The sequence below is a fragment of the Sciurus carolinensis genome, chromosome 4 (assembly GCF_902686445.1).
Source record: "Sciurus carolinensis chromosome 4, mSciCar1.2, whole genome shotgun sequence".
NCBI classification, from domain to species: Eukaryota; Metazoa; Chordata; class Mammalia; order Rodentia; family Sciuridae; genus Sciurus; species Sciurus carolinensis.
The window spans coordinates 65,312,082-65,338,792 of NC_062216.1; the positions used below are offsets into that span (position 1 = coordinate 65,312,082).

The 26,711-nt window shown below is 37.4% G+C and overlaps 2 protein-coding genes across 4 annotated transcripts in view; one reads left to right on the forward strand and one right to left on the reverse strand.

The window, feature by feature from the left end:
• The window catches only part of Kdm5a (lysine demethylase 5A), an 80,286-nt gene extending 66,219 nt beyond the window's left edge, over positions 1 to 14,067 (reverse strand). Inside the window, 4 exon segments of the mRNA XM_047548292.1 lie at positions 2,250 to 2,420; positions 8,533 to 8,655; positions 10,430 to 10,507; positions 13,705 to 14,067. Coding sequence (XP_047404248.1) covers positions 2,250 to 2,420; positions 8,533 to 8,655; positions 10,430 to 10,507; positions 13,705 to 13,869 — 537 coding nt within the window. The 5' untranslated portion in view covers positions 13,870 to 14,067.
• Positions 14,068 to 14,126: 59 nt separating this feature from the next.
• Positions 14,127 to 26,711, forward strand: part of Ccdc77 (coiled-coil domain containing 77) — a 54,091-nt gene continuing 41,506 nt past the window's right edge. The window contains exon 1 of one of the 3 annotated variants that reach the window (XM_047548283.1): positions 14,127 to 14,277. The gene's annotated coding sequence lies outside the window, so the exon portion shown is untranslated. Of the gene's footprint in view, positions 14,278 to 14,394; positions 14,456 to 26,711 lie in introns of those variants that run through there. The other 2 variants (XM_047548286.1, XM_047548289.1) reach the window with 2 other exon arrangements.

A 26,711-nucleotide genomic window follows, 5' to 3' on the forward strand; every position in this document is an offset into this window, starting at 1 on the left:
AGTAAAACAAGGATTACTTGAAAACACTGTGAAACTATGACACTAGATTTAATAACCAAGATGTCTACGAAGTAACTAAGGGGTGGGGGCAAAGCAGGAAGGCATGTTATTCGATCATCCTACTGGAAATGGCATAAGCTTTTAAACTTATAAATTATTTCTAGAATTTTCCACATAATACTTTCAGACTCAAACAACAATTAGGCAGAGTAATTAAACCCAAAAAAAATGAAACCAGAAAGGGGGGACCATTGTACATCAATGAAACAATACAGAACTCAGAAATAAACTCACATATTTATGTTCAACTAATTTTCAATAAAGTACCAAGGCAAATCAATAGGAAATGGATAGTCTTTTCAGAAAAATTCATATACCTCCCCCCAAAAATGAATTTATACCTTTACCTCACTCTATACATGGGGGAAAAAATTGAAAGTGCATCACAAAACTAAAACTAAAAGTTAAAATTATAAAACCTCTAGATGAAAAAAGAAGAAAAAAATCTTTGTGACCTTGTATTAGGAAAAGAGTTGTTAAATATGACACTAAACACACAATCTTTAAAGGAAAAAAAATCATAAATTGTTCTTCAAAGAGATTATCATTACAAAAACGAAAAGACAAATCACAGGTTATAATATTTGCAAATCATATATCTCATAAAGGACTTACATCCAGAATATATAATAAATCCTTACAAGTATAAGACAAATCACCCAATTAAAAAAGTCTGAAAAGACATTTTGTCAAAGTGGATATATGAGACGCTAATATGAACATGATAAGATGCAAAACATCAATAGTCTTTGGAAAATAAATATTAAAACCACAATGAACTATCACTATATACCTACTACAATGGCTATAATAAAAAAAAAAAACTGACAAAATCAAATGCTGGCAAGGGCATGAACAAACTAGAAGCCTCTCCATTACGGTGGGAATGTATAATAGTTCAGCCACTTTGGAAAATAATTTGGCAGTTTCTTAAAAAGTTAAGCATAAACTTACCATGTAACCCAGCAATTCCACTCCTAGGTATCTACCCAAGAAAAAATGGAAACACATGTCCATGCAAAGACTTGTACATGAATGGTCATAGTATTATTCATAAAAACCATAAAATAGAAACAACCCACCTGTCCATCAACTAGCAAACAGATAAACAAAATGTGGTATTATCCATACAACAGAATAGTATTCAGTCATAACAAACACTAAAGTACTAATACATCCTATGATATGGATGAACCTTGAAAACATTAAGATAAAGAGGTCAGACACAAAATCTTATTGTATGATTCCCTCTATGTGAAATTTCTTAGACAAAATTAGAACCCGAAAGTAGACCAGGAGTTGACTGGGATTGAGAGAAGGGAACAGGAACCAATGTGGTGACTGCTGCTTAAGCATATAAATTTATTAAAGCTTAATGTGCACCTACAATAGGTAAATTTTTTTTTTTTTTTTTTGGGGGTACTGGGCATTGAACCCATGGCTTAACCACTAAGCCTCATCCCCAGCCCTTTTTATTTACTTTTTTTATCTATTTATCTATTTATTTATTTAATTTTGAGACAAGGTCTTGCTAAATTCTTAAGACATCTCTAATTTCCAAAGGTGGCCTCAAACTTAGGATCCTCCTGCCTCAGGTTCCCAGGTCACTGGGATTACAGGCATGCACCACCACATCTAGCACAACAGGTGAATTCTATAGCACATAAATTATACCTCAATAGAGCTATTAAAAAATACATAAGCTGGGCATGCTGGTGCATGCCTATAATCCCAGCAAATTGGGAGGCTGAGGCAGGAGGACCACAAGTTCAAGGTTAGCCTCGGCAAAATAGCAAATTTCCCTTTGTCTCAAAAGAAAGAATAAAAAAGGTTGGAGATGTAGCTCAGTGGTAAAGCCCCTCTGCACCAAATAAAATAAATTTAATCCCCAGCACCAAATAAAATAAATACATGAAATAAACAGGAGAAATTTTTTGAAAAGCTTAAGGCATAAAGATTTACTTTAAATAAATAAGAAAACAACCTTCATACCCATATCCTTTATCTTATAAATCATGAAATATAGCTATGATTTTTAAACTAGGATATACTCCTTGCTCTCCCACATTTTAGTGCCTGGAGAAGTCTATTACACTTTGATATGCATTAACAACCTTAATCTTATAATGAAGAAGAACTAAAGTTTTTAAACTGGATTTACCCACTCTACGAACAATGATGCATCTCACCATAAGGCTGACACCAGATTGGAAAAGCTCGTAAGGGTATAAAATCCTTTCATAGTGTGACTTCAAAAGAGACCCAGTTCCTTTTCCTGGCAGATATCCCAAGCGGCTACCCACTTTAGACCATTTCTTCTCTTTGGTGACCATTTCAAAACCTCCTTTGCTGGCAACAATCTGAAAAGAAGGTAAAAGTTATTCAGGGAAAGAAGTAGATTCAAACATTCTGACTATTTTGTTTGCTAAATATAAAATTTATTCTGGGCTTAGATTACAAATTTCTTTTCAACAAATGTGACCAAACTAGTTGGGACTTGTCAACATTTAAAAGAATAGAAAAAATTATTTTTATTGGTGTTAAACTCTAAAATTTAATAAGCATTATTGTGCCTACTTTCAAACAAGATGTTCAAAATATTTAATAAATTTATACTTTGCAATTATGCACTATGAGAAAACTAAACAGACATACATATGCCATATTCTCATGGAACAAACAACATGAAATGAGAATAAAAATAGACAAGAGAATAGGACTGGGGATATAGCTCAGTTGGTAGAGTGCTTGCCTTGCAAGCACAAAGCCCTGGGTTCAATCCCCAGCACCGCAAAAAAAAAAAAAAAGACATGAGAATAAATACAAGTATTACAAAACAAAATGAACAAAAGTCCCGAAATAGAAAATGTACCAAGAAACTTATAGAATAACAAAAATATCAACCAAACCACAAATGGAGAAGACAGTTTCAAAAAACGGAGTCTATAATTTTTCAAGAAGAAAAAAATATTTGGGAGTGTACTTCCGTGATTGAGCGTTTGCCCAGTATGCATGATGCCCTGGGTTTAATCCCCTGCATCACAAAAAAAAAAGGGTGGGGGCAGTTTTATAGGGAAGACTGTGAAGAAATGATGGGCAAAGATCAGATTGTAGTAGATTTATTAGCACATAACATATATTAATACTACATAATATACTAAGGTGGGAGATGATGAGATGAACTGGCTAACTTGGCTAAAATGCTCACATCAAATCAGATACTTATCATGTCCCTCTACCTTTCTGAAACTGAAAATGTACATTCATCACACTCTAAAATATAGACAGTTTTCAGTTTCACTGAGAACAAAGAGGACTGTGACACAGTATCTGAAATCAATTTATTCTCTATAAATATATACTATAACTTACTACATGGACAAGGTGAAAAATTAAACATAGAGTTAACATGTAGTCCACGCAGCATTACTAAGAGTCAAAAGGTAGAAACAACCCAAATGTCCATCAACAGATAAATGTACAAACAAAACATTATTATTATTATTATTGAATTATCATTCAACCTACAAAGAAAGGAGAGGCTAGGCGTGGTGGTACATGCCTATAATCCCAGCAGCTCGAGAGGCTAAAGCACAAAGATCTCAAGTTCAAAGCTAGCCTCAGCGGCTCAATGAGGCGGTAAGCAACTCAGTGAGACGCTGCCTCAAAATGAAAAAATAAAAAAGGCTGGGGATTTGGCTCAGTGGTTAAGTGTCCCTGGATTTAATCCCTGGTATCTAAATAAGTAAATAAATACATAAAATGAATAAATAAAACAAAAAGGAAGGTGATTCTGATACATCCTATGACATGGATAAAAACTGAGAACAATAGCATATGCCTGTAATTCCTGCAACTCAAGAGGTCAAAGCAGGAGGATCGCCAAATTCAAGGCTAGCCTTGGCAACCTAACAAGACCTTGTCTCAAAGTATAAAAACGGCCAGAAAAGCTGGGTGCCAAGGTGCATACCTGTAATCCCAGCAACTTAGGAGATTAAGGAAAGAGAATCACAAGTTCAAAGCTGCCCTAAGCAACTTAGCAAGACCCTGTCTCAAAACAAAAAACAAAAAGGGCTGAGGATGTGGCTCTGTGGTTAAGCACCCCTGGGTTCAATCCTGGTACAAAAAAAAAACAAAAACAAAAAACTAAGAGAATGATTCCTGGAACCAGATTTTCAATGCTCAAAGTATAACTCTGTCACTACACAGTTACATGACATTAGGTTGTATAAATTAGGACTCATTTTCCTCACTATTAAGAAAACAATTATACCTCAATGTAAGAGTTTATAAGGTATGAAACCACATGAGAAGCAGCAATCTCACCATGACATTTAAGAAAACAAATTATTGTAAAGTATAAAACAACTCAAGCTTGTCTCCTTTTTAGCTTTAAATCTCCGTTTTTAAGCATTCTCACAAGTTAGAGAAAAGAGATGTCCATGGGTACAAAAGGAAAGACTCCAGTAATCCTTGGACAGATCTAACCTTTAAGCACAACCTACTTTTAGTAAATTCTCTTCAGTATTTAAACAAAGTATACTCTGTCAGTAGTATTTCCATTTTTTTTAAATTTATCAAAACATTATAGTTATACATAATTTTAGGATTTATTTTGACCTAATCATTCATGTATGGAATGTAATTTCCTCCATTTTAGTTGCCAGTACTACTTCTTTCTCTCCGCCACTCCCAGCCCTGTTCTTCTTCCTCTACTATATTGTCTTTCTTCAACTTACTTATTGGTTTTTTAACTGGTGGTTGATAGATATACATAAAGGTGAGATTCACTGCGGTATATTCATATATGTACATAGCATACTTCCATCAATTTCATTCCACAGCTCCTCAGAATTCCCCTTTTAACATAAAGGACCTGGGTCTCAAGATGGAGTTAAACAATACAACTGACAAATATTATAAGAACTATAAACTAGGTATTTTGATTAGGTTAGATCTAAAGTCCTTCCTGATTTTGAAATTATACAACTTTTGAACAGGAATGAACTGGATTTCATGCCACAGGCATATAATCGCAGCAACTTGGGAGACTGAAGCAGAAGGATCACAAGTTTGAGGTAAGCCTTAGTAACTCAGCAAGATCCCTATCTTAAAATATAAAAGGGAACGAGCAGACACTTCACAGAAGATCTACAAGCAATCAACAGATATACGAAAAAATGTTCAACATCTCTAATAGTAAGAGAAATCAAATCAAAACTACCTTAAGATTTCATCTTACCCCAATTAGAATAGCGATTATCAAGAATACAAGCAACAATAGGTGTTGGTGAGGATGTGGGGAAAAAGGCACACTCATACATTGCTGGTGGGGATGCAAATTAATGCAGTCACTCCGGAAAGCAGTGTGGAGATTCCTTAGAAAACCTGGAATGGAACCACCATTTGACCCAGCTATCCCACACCTTGGCCTATACCCAAAGGACTTAAAATCAGCATACTACAGTAACGCAGTCACATCAATGTTCATAGCTGCTCAATTCATGAAGGCTAGATTGTGGAACCAACCTAGATGCCCTTCAATTGATGAACAGATAAAGAAACTGGTAAATATACACAATGGAATATTACTCAGTCATAAAGAAGAATAAAATTATGGCATTTGCAGGCAAATGGATGAAGTTGGAGAATATCATGCTAAGTGAGATAAGCCAATTCCAAAAAACCAAAGGCCGAATGATCTCTCTGATAAGCAGATGATGATACATAATGGGGGGAGGGAGGGAAACAAGATTGGACGAAGGATAGATTATATAGAGGAAAGAGGGGTGGGTGGGATGGGGGGAAGGGAAAAATAACAGATTGAGACAAACATCATTACCCTATGTACATGTATGATTACACAAATGGTATGACTCTACTTCATGTACAACCAGAGAAATAAGTTTTACCCCATTTGTTTACAATGAATCAAAATAAATAAATTTTTAAAATAAATAACTAAATAAATAAATAAAATTAAAAAGGGATGGGGATATAGATTGGTAAAGTAGTTAAGTAATAAAGTACCCTGGGTTCTATGCCCAGCACCAAAAAAAAAAAAAAAACAGGAATTCAATCTAATCATCAGATTAAATCTAATGTTACCAATTTGAAAAATCTCTGAAACAGAAAGTCCCAATTTCATAGATTAAATACCTATTCTAGTAAATTGCACAAAATATTTATAAAAATAAAATAGGGATGTGGAATAAGTTTTGGCTGGAGATCACCACAATGGTGTTGTTATGAATAATAAACTAATTTTTGAAAATATTTTTGCATTTTATTCATGAGTCAAATCACATTTAAAGCCTTAAGTATTATATAGCAAAACTTATCTAAGTTTTGATTGAATAAAAACATCAAAGGAGAATTTTTAAAATAAATTCTTATCCTAATAGTTCCCTACAAAATTACAATCCCAACCCTCAAATTTACTATAAATTGATCTTCAAGATCACTTAGGTTTTCACATACCTGCAAAAGATAATTCTTGACAGTACTTCATTACTGACTGACAAAAACAAACTAAAAGCCAGGCACAGTGGTGCACGCCCTTAATTCCAATGGTTCAGGAGGCGAAGGCAGGATGATTGCAAGTTCAAAGCCAGTCTCGGCAACTTAGTGAGGCCCTAAAGAAACTTAGCAAGATCCTATCTCTAAATACAATACAAAAAAGGGCTGGGGATGTGGCTCAGTAGTTGACCACTCTGGTTTAATCCCTGGTACTAAAACAAAACAAAAAATAAAATTGTATTTTAGCATAAGACTGTACTTTTTAGAATTTTGGGGGAGAGTTCTGACTTGACACTAACTTTAAAATGAATCATAAAAATAATTCAAATATAATTTAAATACAGGCAAGGTAGCAAATGAATGCAATGCAGTGAGGAGGTTGAGGCAGGAGGATTACAAGTTTGAGGTCTGCCTGGGCAACTAAGCAAGACCTTGTTTAAAATCAAACATAACAAGAGATGGGACTGTGGCTCAACAATTAAGCACCCCTGGGTTCAAAATCCCCAATGCTAAATAAATAAGACTTAGGGTGTAGCACAGTGATAGAGCCCTTATCTAGAATCCACAGGAGCCCAGGTTTCAATCCCCAGCATCATCAAAAAATAAAAAAACAAAAAAAATCCCCTTTTACATATATTATTATTCTCCCTTTTTTTTTTTTCTTGGAAGTAAAATTCTCTAAATTTTTGAAAAAAAAAAAAAAAACTCCACAATATAAATGAGAATATTATCAATTATTATTTCAAAATAACATAGCAATCTTAAGATATCAAAGGCCACAAAAATAGTCTTGCAAGATTTTTCAATAAAGCTATCTTCACTCACAAATCAGAGCACAGATTTTTATTATCATATTAACAAAACATATTTTCAAGGTAATTATTATAGTCTGTTGCTCGTCAGTTGTGTTCACTTCAGGAAATGTAATGTTACAATCTCAACAAAAATTGGGGTAAAAAATGGGTCTAAACTCTTCATCTTTAAGTTTCTAAGGTATGACTCATTGTAATGGATAAAGCTGGCTTTAGCCATTAACATTACGTAAGTGCTAAACTGATAAACTGATTAATGTCATTAATAAAACTGAGATATGCCATACAAGAATGCTGAGTATCATGAATCCCTTTAATATGCTATATCTTCAGTTAAACAGAAAAGATGACAAGCTCAACAAAGAGTATTATACACTCAGCACATTCCAATAATATCAGTAAACAGGTATTTCTTTAGCATACTGTACACCACAGAGCCAATAAGTCTGAATCATTAATCCCATTAGAAATTATAAAATAGTTTTTTTTTTTAGCAGTACTAGAGATTGAATCCAGGGACGTGCTACCACTAAGCTTCATCCTCAGTTCTTTATTAATTTCTGAGACAGGGTCTTGCTAAGTTGCCCTGGCTGGTCTTGGATTTGTGATCTTCCTGCCTCAGGCTCTTAAGTAGCTGCAATAAAACAGCTTTTAAAGATGACTCTCAGGCCAGTCGTGGTGGCACACACCTGTAATCCCAGTGACCTGGAAGGCTGAAGCAGGAAGAATATAAGTTCAAAGCCAGCCTCACCAACTCAATGAGGCCCTAATCAACTTAAGTTGTGAGATCCTGTCTCAAAATAAAATATAAAAAGAGCTGGGGATGTAACTCAGTGGTAGAATACAACTGAGGTACAAAAAAAAAAAAAATCCCACCAACAAAACTTTGATATGTTTCCATTTATTCACTGACAAATCCTATACAGAAAACAATAGTTTTCCACCAAGTTTCTTTGAAATTCTTGATCAGGCCCAAACCCTTGCACATGCTAAGCATGTACTCTACATCCTACACCCTCTATTAAATTTCTAAACAAAGTACAAAAATGAGTCTAAACTCTTCACCTTTAAGTTTCTAAGCTATCATTCATTGTACTGGATAAAGCTGGCTTCAGTCATTTATATTACATAAGTGCCTCACCTTGCTCAAAGCATATAGATCCAGGATTTTTCTCTCCACCACAGGAATTTTCAAAGTAGACCCTTGAAGTTCCCAAAATTTTGCCAGTTGATCCAAGAAGTCCAGTCTCACTCTGGTCATTGCCTAAGATTATTAAAATATAAATATTGGGAATAGGAACTGGTATGGCTGAAATTAAATCAATGTGTCTTAATCTAGAGTAATTCGAAGAATTCTTTACTGTTTAGTTCAAACCTGTTTTTTAAAAAAAGTCAACAGCAAATACTTCTAATAAGCTTTATTCACTAAGGCAAAAACAAGTTTTCTAAAGTAGTTGTGGTAGTGTACACCTGTAATTGAAGTAACTTGGAAAGTTAAGGAAGGAGGATTACAAGTTTGGAGCCAGACTGGGCAATTTAGCAAAACCTTATCTCAAGATAAAATTTAAAAGGTTGGGGATATAGATCAGTGGTAGAATGCTTGCTTAGGATGGGGAAGGCCCTGGGTTCAACCTATAGGGCAACAACAATATTTTAATATATGTAAAAAGTTCTCATTAGCAACCAAAACAATTTTTTAAATTGGCTTAACTTTATGCTAACCAAAATATGTAGCAAATCAGTAAATTATTCCTAGTCTCTAAGCATCCTAATCGCATCATTTTATCAGTAGGTAATATGCACTTTAAGTGTACCAACTCTACCTCAGTGATATTGAGATGCTTCGTCAAATAGCTAATGACAAGAGTTTAAAAGAAAAAAATATGTATTAAAATCTCAAAAAATATCTTTTCTTTTTTTTGTGGGGGTGGAGGTGTGTATGTATGTGGTGCTGGGAATTGAACTAAGGGCCTGACCCATGCCAGGCAAGCACTCTACCACTGATCAACATCCTCAGTCCAAAAAATAAAGGTTTTGGAAGCAACTGGAAGAAAAATAAAAACCTCAGTATCATATAACAAACCTTAGCTATCAAAGATTTCCCTTTTGTACTCCAAACAGCTTTCATAATCCACACTAAAGAATTTTAAGAAAATGTAGTAATGTGGCAGGCAGGAGGAAAAAAAGCAATATTTAAACAGAATTTACTTTAGAAAAAAAAATTGGGAGCAGTACTGGGGACTGAACCCAGGGTATTCTACCACTGAGCTATATACACAGTTTCTTCTCCCCTGTAGTTTTTATTTTGAGACAGGATCTCACTAAATTGCTTAGGGCCTTACTAACTTGCTGAGGCTGGCCTCAAACTTGCAATACTCCTGCCTTAGCTTCCCAAGTCACTGGTATTACAATTGTGTATCACCACACCCAGCTCACTTTAGAAAATTTAAGAGATGTTAAGTTTTGTTTTTCTTTTTTGGTGCTGGGGAACAAATTCAGGACCTTTAAGCATGCTAAGTAAATGCTCTATCAGTGACCTACATCCAGAGTCCAAGTGAATTAGGAATATTTAAAGGAAAATCTTATAAGCAAACAGTTCTGGAGAAATTCTATCAAAACAAAACAAAATATTTGAAAACTAGGTTTCAAATAAAAATTTATAGAATTTAAAAACCTACCTTCCAAGGACCACAAGAGACAGAAATTTTCTGAGAATAACCGCCACCGCCCCCCGAAAAAAATTAGAATAATAAATACTGAAGAAAGTGGAACTTAAGATCTTTGAGGCTAAGTACCGAACATTACCACAATGAAAAATATGGTAAGAAACAATTTCCCATAATCTCAGCAAAATAAAAAAAAAAACTCTTAACAACAAGCTTTTTAAAAACCAGACATTCCTTCCAAACATCAAATGACTATTCTATTCAATCCCTTAAAACATACTTTGGGCCCTGGTATGGAAGTTTATCAAAATTCTCTACCTAGAGCCCTAACATTAAAAATCAGGAAGGAGAATTGTTAATATTAACACTTACCTCAAGTTCATTCAGGCGCTGGACTCGTGGAGTGAACCGAAAGCTTTTTACTTCACACGCAAATGGAGGTTGCCAATCCTAAACAGAAAGGATATGTGTGTATGTATATATTTGTGTGTGTATATATATACATATATATGCTTTTTATAACACAGTAATATGGATTGGGAATGTAGTTCAGTGGTAGAGCACTTGCCTAGCATGTGCAAGACCCTGGGTTCAATCCCCAGTACCAAAAAAATAATAGTGGTACATAAGCAAGGAGTGTATTATTCATTAATTTAAGGGGTGAATTGCCACAAATCACAGTGACAACAGATTAGCTTATAAGTCTTTACTGTAGAGACAGAAAGAATACTAATTTTCACATAAAATAGTTTTGTGCGTGTGTGATGCTGGAGATTGAACGCAGGGCCTTGGGCATGCAAGGCATCATAAAATAATTTTAATTTTAATACCACTTAGAGAATTCTCAAATCTCACCAGTCTCTGTATTTACATCCCACAGTTATGCTTTCTCAAAGTACTCATGAAGAAAGCAATGAGTTCATGTACCACAAGAATGTCCAATAAACATACAAAACAAAAACAAAAATCAAAAAGGGTAAAATTAAAGATTAGAAAGAAATTCATAGGACTGGGGATGTAGCCCAGTGACAGAGCGCTTGCCTAGCATATGCCAAGCCTTGGGTTTGATTCCCAACAATGCAGGAAAAAGAAAATAATTTTTAAGTATTTATAAATTAAGTTACAGTGGTATCTGACAGTAGTTAGTTATTCGGGAGGCTGAGATAAAAGGATTACTTGAGCCAGGTTCTAGATCAGCCTGGGAAACAGAGAGATCCTATATCCCTCCCATTCAAAAAATAAATCAATTTTGTCAATAATTTTTAAAAATACTTTTATTAATGTGTAAATATAAGCACTTTACAGGCTATGTTATACACATGTTTTAATCAAAGCCCAGCTTCTGGAGACCCAAATAGATATATTTTTTAAAAATAAGTAAATACGCTAAACAAGGACAATTTCCAGACTGATATAACTAACATGAGATCAGATATTTTTTTTTTTTCTTTTTCTTTTTTTTTTGGGTGCTGGGGATCGAACCCAGGGCCTTGTGCTTACAAGGCAAGCACTCTACCAACTGAGCTATCTCCCCAGCCCCGAGATCAGATATTTTAAGTGGCATTCTAGAGAACATAGTTTGATTTGGCCTAAACAATAGCATTTAAAGACATGAGAAGTAGTCAAAGATTTGTTTTTTAAAAATCTTACTATTAAATATGTATCCTTTTATCCTTTTTAATAAAAATATAACTTTGTTTTTCCAAAAGAAACCTTCAATGGAATTTCTAACGAATACATACAACATAAATAGACAAAAATATGGTTTAGGAAAAAAACTTCAATGCTTAAGGCTTGGTCGGCATTAGATAATTTTGATAAAAAGAGTTAAGTAGAAGCTTTTGGTGGATAGCAATGCATATCATCATAACAAGTATTTGTTAATCCTTTGCTTGCAACTGATAGTCTATAATCTTAATTAAACTCATTCACTATGGCATTGAGCACAGTGAGAGTAGGACCTGCTTTATATTGGAAATCTTTAAGTTCAAAATATAGGTTTGATACTTGCCCAAGATCACACATTTGATTGTTTTAATTTATCCAGACTTGCCTCATCTGTGAAATGGGAAATTTATTTCACCTACTAGGTCTTAGAAGATTAAATGAAACATTCTATAAATGCTAAATTAGCTCCTCCTCTTCCCCCTTTCATCTAAGCTTTTAATTTACTGTGGTGTGAATTATCATGGTAATCCTGGTGAGGGTAGATGATTTTTTAAATACAACGCTAGTTTTATCAGGGCTTAGTTTTATCTTTACTACCTCTAGACAAAACATAAAGCAAAATATCTTTAAGAAGCAAAGGTTCTGTCCACAGCAAAAATTCACAAACTTTAATCTGCATTTGTTAGAAAAGCAGATTACAAACTATTCCAGAAATAGATTTTACCCTCCCCCCCTTTTTATTTATCCCCCCCTTTTGGCAGTTTCAGTGATATGGAAGCTAGGGCTTACACATGCTAGGCAACTGCTATTCTACTCTTAATAAGGCCTAGGAATCTGCAGTTTAATAAACATTCAGTCAACCCTGGTGCAGGTTGTACAGCAACATCATTTGGAAAGAACTGGTGTAATGGGTAAAGAAAAACCCTTTTGACCTTGAGCATATCACTGAAACTCTCAGAGCATTAATTCCACCCATAGCAGTAATATCTGCTTTCCTTACCTTAAAGACTGATAATTATAATTATCCAACTTTAGGCAAACCTAGTTATTTGCAATCATTGCAATTCTGAAATCTTTGCTCATTGGTTCATTATATCAAGGGTTTTCAATGTTTTCTTCCACTTCCATTACTGACCAATTCTTCTTAAACCTCTGAATTTCAAAAATAATTGATGCTCTTTCTCTTCCCTACGTAAGACTTTTCCATCGCAGCAGTAATCAGCCTGGAGTTCTTGTCTAATGATACCATCCTGGGAAACAACCAGCGCTCAAATTACCTTTCAAGAGACCCTAGCCCCATCCGGGCCTCATAGAGCAAGCCTGTAATCCCAGCAACTCGGGAGGCTGAGGCAGGAGGATCACAAATATGAGGCCAGCTTCAGCAATTTTGCGAAGCCCTAAACAATTTAGTAAGATTCTGTTTCAAAATAAAAATATTAAATTAAAAGGGCTGGGGATACAGCTCAGAGGTAGGGTGGCCCTAGGTTCATCCGCCCCCCAAAAAGAAAAATACCCACCTAAACCTGAGAGGTGACCTGCAAATGTTTAATAAACTAAGTATTAACAGGGCTTGGGTTCAGCAGAAATAGCCAACAGACGAGTAGTTTCTACTATAGAAGCATAATAAGGATTGTACATAAGGATAGAGCATGTCAGGTGAGAACACTGCGAACACCTTTCCGGACCTCAAAAGGCCTGGAGCCTTTTGTTACCCTTGCCCCCAAGCCAGAGAAAAGTATCAGTGCCCAAGTTCTAAGCGGAAAAGGTCCCAGGGACACCACTTTCTCGCGTTCAGACCTACCGACATTAGACTGCAGAAAAAACTAAGGGAAAAACATCCAAAAACGTAGCCTCCGGTTGTTGATAAATGAGGAAGAGTATACACGAAGGGACAGAAGAACCTGAGAAGTAAAGCCACACCGAGTGTATCGACTCCCCCATATTCCCTTCTCCCGGTCTCTCCTCACAGACTCCGGTACCTTGGGCGGTCGTATTTTGCAGATGCCAGTTTTCTCGGCCAGAGGCCGGATGCGACCGATGAAGCTGAGCGGGTCTGTGAACTCCTCCCAGCTGGGCTCAAAGACCGGACACTCCGGGGGTGGCACGAACTCCGCCGCGTAGCCCCCCGGCCCCACACCCGCCATGGCAATAGCCAAGGGACCCCCGTAGGGGGACAGGTGGAGAAAGGCTGGCTGAGGCCCACCGCGCCTTTTCACGTCCCCTGACAGGGGCCGAAGCGCATCTTTTTGAACAAGAAGTGCTGGACGCAGAAACCCCAGAATCGCTTCCTCCTGTCGTTTGTTATTGTTTCCTTCAGGGCTTTTCCTCTCAGGGCCAGGACTTTTCCGGAAGTTAACGTACTGTCAAATTCCTCCGCCACCACAGGAAACAGAATTCCTCCGCCCCGATGCCTCGTTGTACGACGCTTTCTTCTTCCTCCCTTTCGGGAGAGTCCGGTGTAGCTATTTCTCTGCTTCCCCGCCACAGTTCTGGGCAGTCTGACGACTCCGGGAAGGTCACCCTCGAGGGCCCCACGGTCTCTCCTAGGAGAGGTAAAGGTGGGGAGAAGCATTTGGGGAGAGGCAGAACACGCTCTTCCGGCGCGGAGGAATGTGTAATGCCCCAGAGGGCAGAGGTTCTCTTCCGGCCGGGAGGGTGCAGTTCCCTTTTGTGTATTGATGAACGCGAAAACAAACCCGACCTAGTCGTCGCCACCCCACTTCGCCACAGGTTGGCCGTGATTTGTTCTAACCTGGTTGTCTGCATTTGATCAACTAACTAACCTTTCCGGCATATTTCTTTCACTCTCGTTTTCATCCTTTGCTAGAATTTTTTGAATAATTGCATTTGGCCGTTTTATACCCTCCTCGTTTCTACGATAAGTTCCAAAGGAACCGATCCCCCAAATCCTGCAGACCGCCGTTAGCCACCATCTAGGAATTGCTTTTCATTCTACACACTGGAAACATTAGCTCCTAACCTTGCTTTTCTAGCAACTGGCAGTCAACCCTAAATTATCGCATTTTAACAGCAACCAGCCCCCTCTGGCACCACATACTACGTACTGTGTTAACCCTTTAGTTTGTAAAGAAAAGGGGGGGGGGGGCTATGGTAATCGTTGTGAACTTAATTGTCGAAAATCTTTCTGTCAGGTCTCAGTGGTGGAGTGCAGGAGGCTCGACACCCTGAGTTCAATCCCCAGCACCGGGAAAAGAGAAAGAGAAAAAAAAAAAAAAAAAAAAATTTATGCCAGTGTCTATTTCTCACTTCCTCCAAATTGTGGAAAGTAGACAGGATTAATGAAGAAAATGTGAAAGGGTGTTTTTAGTATTAAATATCCAAATGGCTGGGCATGTTGGCACACGCCTGTTGGCCCAATGACACTGGAGGCTGAGGCAGGAGGATCGCAAGTTTGAAGCCAACCTCAGCAACTAGTAAAATCCTGTCTCAAAAATTTAAAAGGAGATGCAGGGACTGGGGATGTGACTCAGTGATGAAGGGCTGCAATCCTTGGTACCAAAAAAAAAAAAATCAATATGGAAGAAAACATTCCTTCTACCACTGAAACCAAATTTAGGCCAGTGACTCTCAAGTCTTTACAACCAAGACCTATCCCGAGTTACAAGCCAGTACATGTAGCTACCTACCTACTGGACAACTGCCCTTGGCTAAACCGAAATTTCTTTTTTTTTTTTTTTTTTTTTGCGGTACTGGGGATCAAACTCAGGGCCTAGTGCTGCAAGCACTCTACCAGATGAGCTATCTCCCCAACCCCCGAAATTTCTTAAAAGCTGTCACCTGACTTCCTCCGTTATTAAAAGCTGGATCCTTGTCCGGATGCCAATCCAATAACAGGTACATGGTTTTGAGGAAAAGGAAAAAGAAGTTTTATTGCTTTGCTAGAAAAGGAGAAGCATAGGGGACTCCTGGCCCAGAGGCTGTGTTTCAGCCCATCCCACGGGAAAGGGGGTTTTTTAAGAGGTGATTCAAAGGCTACATTCCACATATTCTGTCCCTGGTTATAATTCACTTGTTAATTTGAGAGTCATTTCTGTGATCTTCTGATGCCATCCACAAGGCCTGAATTACTTTGTACTTGTGGTGGGTGTGTGCTCAAGGACTCTAACTAGGATGGAGAAGAAAGGTAATCCTGTTTCCCCTGAAATAAGGAAGGAGGAGGAGAGAGAAAGAGAAAGAAACATGTCCTTAAAAAAAAAAAAAAAAAAGTCACAGGCAGAGCAGCAAGGGCTATTTCAAGCATAAAGTGGACCACTGTTACACATCTACTCAGTTGCCTGAAGTAGGGAGGGGGTCAAGAAATAGTCCTAATTCTTTATGTACCCTTACTTTTCATGTTTAAATCAGGAGGTTCTGTCTTAGTTTAAATTCTCTCTGATCGGAGCCCAGATTCTCTCCACCTCTCAGATCCTCCTCCATTAAGACATACTTGGATTGCTTTGTCTGTACCTTAAATTCATCTTGTCAGTTCCAAACTCGCTGTGCATGTGGCTGAGGCAGAAGAATCGAAAGTTCAAAGCCAGCCTTAGAAACTTAGTGAAACCCTGTCTCAAAATCAAAAAATAAAAATGGCTGGGGATGTGGCTCATTGGTTTAACCCAATCCCTGGTATCAAGAAAAAAAAAAAGTCAAAACTTAGTAACTTTAAACTAATTTTTATTATTTGCTGCCACTGTCAAGCTTCATCTCTTCTGTTCTCCATATAATCTACAGACTTTTGTGGTGTTTTTTTTTAATTCTTTTTTATTTTTACAGACTGCATTTTGATTCATTGTACACAAATGTACTTTTCATTTCTATGGTTGTACACATTTGTAGTGGTCTTAATGCACCATTCTTTTCCTTAACTCTGAGTCTTTACAGATTATTTCCTCTACAACATTTTTGTACTCTCCTGACCCAACCTCATCCCTGCAAATTCATGTACATCCTTCCTCCTTATCTTCCTTCTAATTTGATTAAATATCACCTGCTTTGGAAAGACTTCCACAGTCCTCAAAGTCCTCAAACTGTTCAGCAACTGTTCTTCCTTGTCAAACATTTTGTTTGTTGTTTTTGGTACCAGGGATTGAACCCAGGGGCACTCAACCACTGAGCCACATCTCCAGCCCTTTTCATTTTTGATCTTGAGATAGGGTCTTGCTAAGTTCAGGGCCTTGCTAAGTTGCTGAGGCTGGCTTTGAACTTGGGATCACCCTGCCTCACCTCCTGAGCCACTGGGATCACAGACTTCCGCCCATGCCCACCTCCTTGTCAAAACTTTTTGAAATAATTTCCTTTTTCATACTGTAAGCTACACAAAGGCAGGGGCATTGTCCATGTATCGGCCATTGTTTTCTGGGCTCCTTGAATTGTCTTGGTGTATAGGAAGTATGCAATAAATTGTTAATTAAATGGATTCACCAGCCAGTTTGCCTTGTGTTTCATTGCCTTATCTTATATTTACATACACTAAATTTTGTTTGAGACTGTACCAGGAACAACATTGATAATATCCCTTCATTTTATTTATAGCATCCACAAAAAGTAATGCCCAGTTACTCATATCTACCAGCCTAAACTTCAGACACTTTGAGGAGATGATTCTATGTCAGTTACCCTTTGTTGAATAGTATACTACCTCAGAATTGAAAATAAAAATGATTTATCACAATTCTGTGGGCTTGCAGTCTCAGGTTCATGGCCTCACCTGGTTTTACTCATGCAGTTACAATCATCTGACAGCTTGACTTGGTTTGACGGTAAAATTTATGTGCCAAATTTGGCTGGGCCACAGTGGCCAAATATGTGCTCAAACATTCTGGATGTTTCTGATGGGGCGTGTTGGGATAAAAGTAACATTTAAATCAGAGACCTTTGAGTAAAACAGATTGCTCTTTATAAAGCCAGTGAGCTTCATCCAATCAGTTGAAGACCTGAATACAACAAAACACTGACCTTTGAACAATAAGGAATTTTGCCATTTGTTTTGAACTTGAACTTCAGCATCAGCTTTTTCTTGGTCTCCAGGCTGCCAACCTTCCCTGCAGATACTGGATTTGCCAGCCTGTATAATCTTGTGAGCCAATTCCTTAAAAAGAAATCCTACTGGTTTATTTTCCTGAAGAACCTAACTAATACACAATTAGGATGGGAGGGAGGGTGCAAGATGTTCTCACATGTCTAGCAATTGGTACTGGCTGTTGGCTCGGATTCACAAGGTTTCTAATTTTAGAATAGTAAAGTGGGGTTTTTCACAGCATGGTGGTCTTAGATTTCCAATAGGATAAGACTGGAAGTAAAAGCCTAAGGCCTAAACTCCAAAATGTACCAGAGCACTCTCAAATTCTATTGATCAAAGCAAGTCAAAAGACACAGAATGACAAAGGTGGGGAAATAGCTGGGTGCGTGATGCATGCCTATAATCCCAGTGACACAGGAGGCTGAGGCAGGAAGATAACAATTTCCGAGCTAGCCTCAACAATTTAGCAAGACCATGTCTCAAAATTAAAATAAAAAAGGACCAAGAATTTAACTCAGTGGTAAAGCTCCCCTCAGTTCAATCCCCCGTACCAAAAAAGGAGCATAGTGAAATTGTATTTTATTTATTCTTTTTTTTTTTTTTCTTTTGCTATACGGAAATCAAATCCAGGACCTCGCATAGGCAAGCTCTCTACCCAGTAAGCTACACCTTCATCTTAGACTCCATTTCTTGATGGAAAGTGAAAATATCACATTGCAAAGGGAAGTGGACACAGGAAGATGTGACTCATTGTATACAATTTACAGAAGCCTTAGATTTCCTACTATATAAATCTGAAAACCACGATTCAGAAAAAGGGAGAAATGCCAGATGAGGTGGTGCACATCTGTAATTACATAGACTGCTGAAGCAGGAGAATTGCAAGTTTGATACAGCCTTAGCAATTTAACATGATCCTGTCTCAAAAACTTAAAAGGACTGAGCGCTGTCTCCCTCTGGAGCTTGCCCATATTCTCCCTTGAATTCCCTACTTTACTCCTTTACCCTAAACGTGTCTCTCTCTCTCTCTTGAAATTGTCACTATTCTCCCTCAAATATGTAGTTTCCTTTAAAAAAAAAAAAAAAAAAAAAGTCTTAGCCTTTAGGGAGAAAAAAAAGAGACCGGGGCTAGAACTCAGTGGTAGCAGAAGTAGACCACCCCTGGGTTCAACCCCCAGTACTGGGGAGAAATGATGAAATTCTAAGTAAAAAGCTTCAGTGAGCCAGGTGCAGTGGTGCACACCTGTAATCCCAGTGGTTTGGGAGACTGAGGCAGGAGGATGGCAAATTCAAAATCAGACCTGGCAATTTAAGGAGACCCAAAACAACTAAGAGAGACCCTGTTTCAAAATAAAATATACAGCCTGCTGGGAGTGTGGCTCCGTGAGTAAATAAATGCCTCTGGGTTCAATCCAAAGGATTGAAATGATTTGTTTTGCCAGGCACAGTGGTGCAAGCCTACAATCCCAGTGATTATGGAGGCTGAGCCAGTAGGATTGAAAGTTCAAAACCAGCCTCAGCAATTTAGAAAGTCCTAAGCAATTTACCAAGACCCGTCTCAAAAAAAAAGGACTAGGGATGTATCTCAGTTGTTAAGCACCCCTGGTTCAATCCCTGGTACCAAAAAAAATTTTATTTATTTTTTTTTTGTTTTACTGAACACTAAAATATAATTGTTTGGGGGCTGGGAATGTGGTTCTGTGGTAGCATACATGAAGCCCTGGGTTCCATCCTCAGCACAGCAAAAAAATAAATAAAAATAAAATATAATGATTTTACTTGATAATTAATAGACAAATGAGGCCCTAATAGATTCTCAGTAGAGGCATGAGCCCCTAAAAATTTTTATTGTATGGATTGTATATATTGATATTTACCATATAGTAGCAATTAAAACTAATAAACATTTATTCATTTAAAATAAAACAATGAAGGGGAAAGCTGGGCATGGTGGCGCATGCCTGTAATCCCAGCGGCTCGGGAGGCTGAGACAGGAGGATCTCGAGTTCAAAGCCAGCCTCAGCAAAAGCAAGCTGCTAAGCAACTCAGTGAGATCCTGTTTCTAAATAAAAATACAAAATAGGGCTGGGTATGTGGCTCAGGGGTCAAGTGCCCCTGAGTTCAATCCCCAGTATCAAAAGACAAACAAACAAAAACAACAACAAAAAAAAACAATAAAGGGGTGATGGGAATAGGAAAGACAGTAGAACGAATCAGACATAACTTTCATATGTTCATATATGAATACACCACCAGTGAAACTCCACATCATATACAACCATAAGAATGGGATCCTAATTAGAATAAGTTATATTCCATGTGTATATAGTATGTTAAAATACACTCTACTGTCACGTATTTCTAAATAGAACAAATTAAAAAATGAAAAAAAAAACCCAATAAGCTATAATAAGCTATGACGTGTTAGCATAAATGCATTTTCAGAGTAATAACTATTTTCCAAAACAAACCAAAAAAAAAAAAAAAATAGGGAGAAAAGTGGCATTGGTTTGCATTGTTTGAAAATTTCTTGATGTTTCAAACTGGATTCTCATATCTGTTTCTGAATTAATCTTTTGCAATATGTTATCTTCATTAAAGTACATGGAGAAAATTCAGCTTGACCTAGACATAAGTTGGGAAACAAAGAAGCTTTTTTTTTTGATACTGGAGGTTGAACCGTGGGGCACTTGACCACTGAGCCACATCCCCAGTCCTTTTTTTTTTTTTTTTTTTTAATTAAAAAAAATTTTCTTTAGTTGTAGATGGACACAATACCTTTATTTTATTTCTTTCTTTCTTTTTTTTTTTTTTTTTTTTTTTTTTTTTTTTTTTTTGTGGTGCTGAGGATGGAACCCAGTGCCTCACACATGCCAGGCAAGTGCTCTACCACTGAGCAACAACCCCAGCCTTTTTTTCTTTTCTTTTCTTTTTTTTCTTTTTTTGAAAGACAGGATCTTGCTCAGTTGCTTAGGGCCCTACTACATTGGTAAGGCTGGCCTTGAGTTTGCAGTCCTCCTGATTTAGACGCCTGGGTCGCCAGGATTACAGGTGTGGGCTGCCTGGTAATCACTATGATTTCTTAAAAGCTAGTTATTCAGAAACAACACCTTTATCAATTGACTTTTTCTTTTTCTTTTTCTTTTTTTTTTGGGGGGGACACTGGGAATTGAACCCAAGTGTGCCTTACCACTGAACTCCATCCCTAACCTTTTTTATTTTTTATTTTTAAAAGTGACAGGAACTCATATAAATTGCACAATCTAGCCTGAATTTGCAATCCTTTTACCTCAGCCTCCCAAACTGCTAGGATTACAGACTTGTGCCCCGACACCCGACTCAATTGACTTTTTTTTATGCACTCTGTTAGATCAAAATGATAGTTAACTTGTATTTGAATGGATTATTTTTACCCAGTCATGATTTTGTAACATCATGCATTGGTCATTTGGAAAATATTGATTCACTGAGTTATACAGATCTTCCAAATTTGGCATATATAATATCAAAAAAATCACAAAAATATCACCATTGATCACATCAGACAATTGGAAAGCTGTCAAACTCATGATGACAGAAACAAGTTTTCCAAAGTTATAATTTTCACTTGAAAGCTCAAATATTGTCATTGCCAACAAATACCATCAGTTGTTTCCATTTCAAGACAATGACTGTCAAATATCTAAGCCTGAATAATCTATTCTTACACTTCTGTGTTCTATTAAAGTGGCTAGTTCAGCTGTATATACCTTTCCTTGAGAAAATTGTCTTGAGAAAATTTCTGTATGCAACAGAAGTACTTTATGTGAATTTCCTACTTCAGCACAAAAACCATTCAAAAACATAACAGTCAAGAGCAGTGGTGGATGCCTGTAATTCCAGCAACTCAGGAAACTGGGGTAGGAGGACTACAAATTTGAAACCAATCTCAGCAATTTAGGGAGGCCCTAAGCAACTTAGTGAGACCCTTCTCAAAAAATAAAATAAAATAAAAAGGGTTAGGAATGTAGCTCAGTGGTAAAATGCCCCTCTACCTAGACAATGACTACTCATATAGTTTGGTGTTACTACCACGATTATACTGAAGGGACCAGAATTTTACCCATTGTTGCTTTTGTACCATCAGTGCAAATGTCAACAGTAGAAATGATAAATAACATTTTAGTGTGACTATTAAAATAATTTTGACATCAAGACATTCAGAAAATACCTTGAGGACAAAAAAGTTCTGGAATCTCTGGCTCACACTTTTAAAATTATTGTTTATACTATATCTTTTAAACTTTTTTTTAGTTGTAGATGGACACAATGCCTTTATTTATTTACTTATTTATGTGGTGCTGAGGATGTGAGACAAGCACTCTACCACTGAGCTACAACCCCAGCCCCAATACTATAGTTTTATTGACAAAGAATTGCTACTCTAGAATTGGAATTAGCATAATAAAAGATGGGAGAGTTTGAAGAGACCCACTGTAAAGAGAAGAAAGAAAAAAATTAAATAAACTGTCAAATGAATAGTCTTAACCACAGATCTTATTTATTAAATATTTAAGAATTTAAATTTTAATACTGTATATAAGTTAGTAGTTCTTTTTAAATACTACAGTTTAAAGCTCAGAACAAATACACACAATGTTATTTTTTTTAAAGGTTGGTTCTTTTATATACTTTATTTTTTGCAGTGCTGGGAATGGAACCCAGGGCCTCAAGCATGCCAAGCAAAGGCTTTATGACTGAGTTCCCTTAGCCCTATACATTTTAACATTGCAGGAAATGAGTATAATTAATAAACTCTCGGACTGGCCACATAACTTCAGTGCCCACAACAGAGTATGCACACAGACACACACAATGAACAAACAAAAAAATCCTCTCAACTTTACTTAGGCCAAAATGATAGTTTTATTCTGTATCTGATGATCTGACTGAATTTATTCACTTAAAGAATTCAGTTAAGACTGGCATGGCCCACACCTGTAATCCCAGGGACTTGGGAGGCTGAGGCAGGAGGATCTCGAGTTCAAAGCCAGCATCAGCAAAATCAAGGCACTAAGCAACTTAGTGAGACTCTGTCTCTAAATAAAATACAAAATAGGACTGGGGATGTGGTTTAGTGGTCTAGTGATCCTGGATTCAATCCTCAGAACCACCCCCCTCAAAAAAATATTCAGTTAACATTTAGGGTTTTTATTACTCAGCCATAAAAAAAAATGAAATTATGGCATTTGCTGGTAAATGAATGAACTGGAGACTATCATGCTAAGTGAAATAAGTCAATTCCAAAAAACTAAAATGGGGGGCCTTTTCACTGGATCGGACAGGGCAGAGTGGGGAAAGGAAGGGGTAGTGGGAATGGGAAAGGCACTAGAATGTATTGGTCCTAACTTTCCTATGTTCATATGAATACATGACCAGTGTAATTCCACATCATGTACAACCACAAAAATAGGAAGTTATACTCCATGTACATATGATATGTCAAAATACATTCTATTGTCATGTATAACTAAAAAGAACAAATACAAGAATTTTAAAAATAAAACATTTAGGGTTTTGTTTCATTTTGTTGTGGTAATGTGATACTGGACATTGAACCCAGAGGCACTCTACCACTAAGCTCCATCCCAGCCCTTTTCATTTTTATTTTGAAAAAAGGGTCTGGCTAAATTGCTCAGGTTGCTATCCTCCTGCCTCAGCTTCCCAAGGTATGCCACCACACCTTGCAAACATTCTTGTTGAGTTCCTGCCTGGTGCTGTGTTTGAACAACTCTTTTTTTTTTTCTTTCTCTTTTTCTTTTTTTTTTTTTTTTTTGTGCTGGTGGGGACCAAACCCAGGACCTCACTCATGCTAGCCAAGTGCTATACCACTGAGCTACATTTCCAGCCCTGGATATTACTTTCAATCTGTGTTGTTTGTTGTCAATATGGGTTTGAGGGGAGATATGAATAGTTTGAAAACCCATATTCAGTGTTTAGAAAACAAAATAATTGTTATTTGGGCTACAAACTAAAAAGTAGGAATATATATATGCAATACCTTTGAGATGCTTTTTTTTTTTTTTTTTTTTTTTTGGTGGGGGGATACTATGGATTGAACCCAAGGGTGCTTAACAACTGAGCCACATCCTCAGCCCTTTTATATTTTATTTTGAGACAAGTCTTCTTAAGTTGCTTAGGCCCTCACTAAATTGCAGAGGCTGACTGAATTCACAATTCTCCTGCCTCAGCCTCCCAAGACACTGGGATTACAGGCATGTGCCACCCACCTGGCTTCATTTTTTATATTGAGACAAAGCCTCACTAGTTTGTTCATGTCCTAAGTTACTGAGGCTGGCTTTGAACTTGCAATTCTACTGCCTTAGCCTTCTCTGATTATAAGCATTGTCAGCCACCTTTCCAGGCTTTGAGATGATTTTTTTTGGGGGGGGGCAGGGGCGGGTATACTGGTGATTGAACTCAGGAGCACACGACCTATGAGCCACATCCCCAACTCACTTTTGCTCAGGCTGGCTTTGAACTCATGATCCTCCTGCCTTAGCCTCCTGTGCAGCTGGGATTACAAGCATGCCCAGCCCTCTTGATGTTTAAATGAGATGTACTAATCACTGTATTCAAAATCTAGTCTAAAAGTAAGTTTTTAAAAATTTGGTACCAGGGATTGAACCCAGGGACGCTTTAACCAATGGATCACATCCCCAGCCCTTTTTATGTTTTGAGACAGGGTCTCACTAAGTTGATTAGGGTCTCTCTAAGCTGCTTAGTGCATCCCTAAATTGCTGAGGCTGGCTTTGAACTCTCAATCCTCTTGCCTCAACCTCCCAAGCCACTGGGATTAGAGATGAAACCACCCACCTGGCTCAGTCTTCTTTTGAGTGATTGAGAGAAAGGGATGGATTGAAAATGACCATTTGATTTGGTTTGGTTTGGTACAGAGATTGAACCCACTGAGCCACATTCCTAGGCCTTTTTTATGTTTTATTTAGAGACAGAGTCTCGCTGAGCTGCTTAGGGCCTCTCTAAATTGCTAAGGCTGGCTTTGGACTCATGATCCTCCTGTCAGCCTCCCAAGCCACTGGGTTCACAGGCATGCGGTACCGTGCCTGGTCTTTTGGTATTTTAATGAATTATGCATTAACTTAGATATAGAATGGAAGAAAAGCAATTTATTAGGGGAGACAATACACATGTAGGGAGGAGTTATACATTCATTCAACATATTATTGAGCATCTGCTGTGTACTAGGTGCTCTTCCAAATGGTGGATATATGACAGTGAACAAAAAAAGGATAAAGTATCTGTTCTCACAGAGTTCACATTCTAGTAGTGAGGGGAAACAAAACAATAAGCACAAGCAAGTAAGTATATACTATTTTAGTAGGTAAAATTGTGTGTATCTATAGTCCCAGGTACAGGAGTTGGGGAGATGGAAGCAGAAAGATCACTTGAGCCCTGGAGTTCTGGGCCAGATGAATATTGGATCAGAAGGAATTATTTCCATTAGGGAAATAAATCAATTTTATGGAATGAAGTTGACCTTGGTAGGAACTTTATGGGTGAAGATTCATGGAAAGGAGATCAACCCAGATCAAAAGAAGAGTGTGAGCTACAGCTGGAAAATGCATGCTACCTTCAGTAAATGTAGCCAGTAATTTATAATAGAGAAAAGCAGGGTCAGATTGTGGCAGTCTTTGAATGCCATATTATTATGTGGACTTCATTCTGTAGTCTATGGGGGATCACCAAGTATCTATGATTAGGAGTGTGATATACAGAGAATTGTGCTTTTTAAAAAAAGCCTTTTGAGCCAGTGCATTAGAGCACACCTGTAATACCAGTGACTGGGGAGGCTTAAGGCAGGAGGATCACAAGTTCAAGGCCAGCCTTGGCAATTTAGCAAGATCCTGTCTCAAAAAATAAAATGAGGGCCGGGTGTGGTGGCACACACCTGTTATCCCAGCAACTTGGGAGACTGAGGCAGGAGGATCACGAGTTGAAAACCAACTTAAGCAACTCAGTGAAGCATTTAGCAACTCAGCAAGACTCTGTCTCTAATAAAATATTTTTTAAAAGGGCAGGGATGTGGCTCAGTGGCTGAGCACCCCTGGGTTCAATCCCCAGTATAAATAAATAAATAAAATACATACATACATACATAAATACGTAAATAAATAAAGAGACTGGGGATGAAGCTCAGTGGCAGAGCTCCCCTGGGTTCAATCCTAGTACTGAAAAAAGGAAAAAAAGAAGAAAAAGTTACCTTGTTGGAACTAGGAGTATAGTTCCATTGTGGAACATTAACCTAGTATGGATTTGATCCACAGCACCGAAAAAAATCACTTTTTGGGCTGGGCACATAGCTCAGTGATAGAACTTAGCAGGGTCTACCAAGTGCTTAGCATGCACAAGGTCCTGACTTTAATTCCAAGCACCAAAAAAAAAAAAAAAAAAAAAAAAAAAAAATCATTCAAAAATTACTTTTTATAGAATGGATCAGAAGAGAAAATAATGGAAGCCAAAACACCAATTAGGAATCTATTGTATTAGTCCAAATGGAACATCTTGAGATACATAGTGGAATAAACAGGACTGTGTGTGTGTGTGTGTGTGTGTGTGTGTGTATTTGAGAACCAATATGGAGATAGGTTTACTACAACTTGGTTAAAGGAAAAAAAAAAGTAGGCACCAAAGGAAAGGGAATAGACAAAGATGATGAACTAAGATACCTGGAAACATTTTTTGGCAAGGGGAGGAAGGGGCTCTGGAGATTGAACCCAGGGGAAATTTATCACTAAGCTACACCTTTTTAGTTTTTATTTTGAAGCAGGATCTTGCTAAATTGCCCAGGGTCTAGCGGAATTCTCAGGGCTGGCCTCCTTCCTCAGCCTCAAATCGTTGGGACTACAGACATGTATCACTGCATCTGGCACCTGCAGCACTTGATGTTATAATAGAGAAAATTACAAG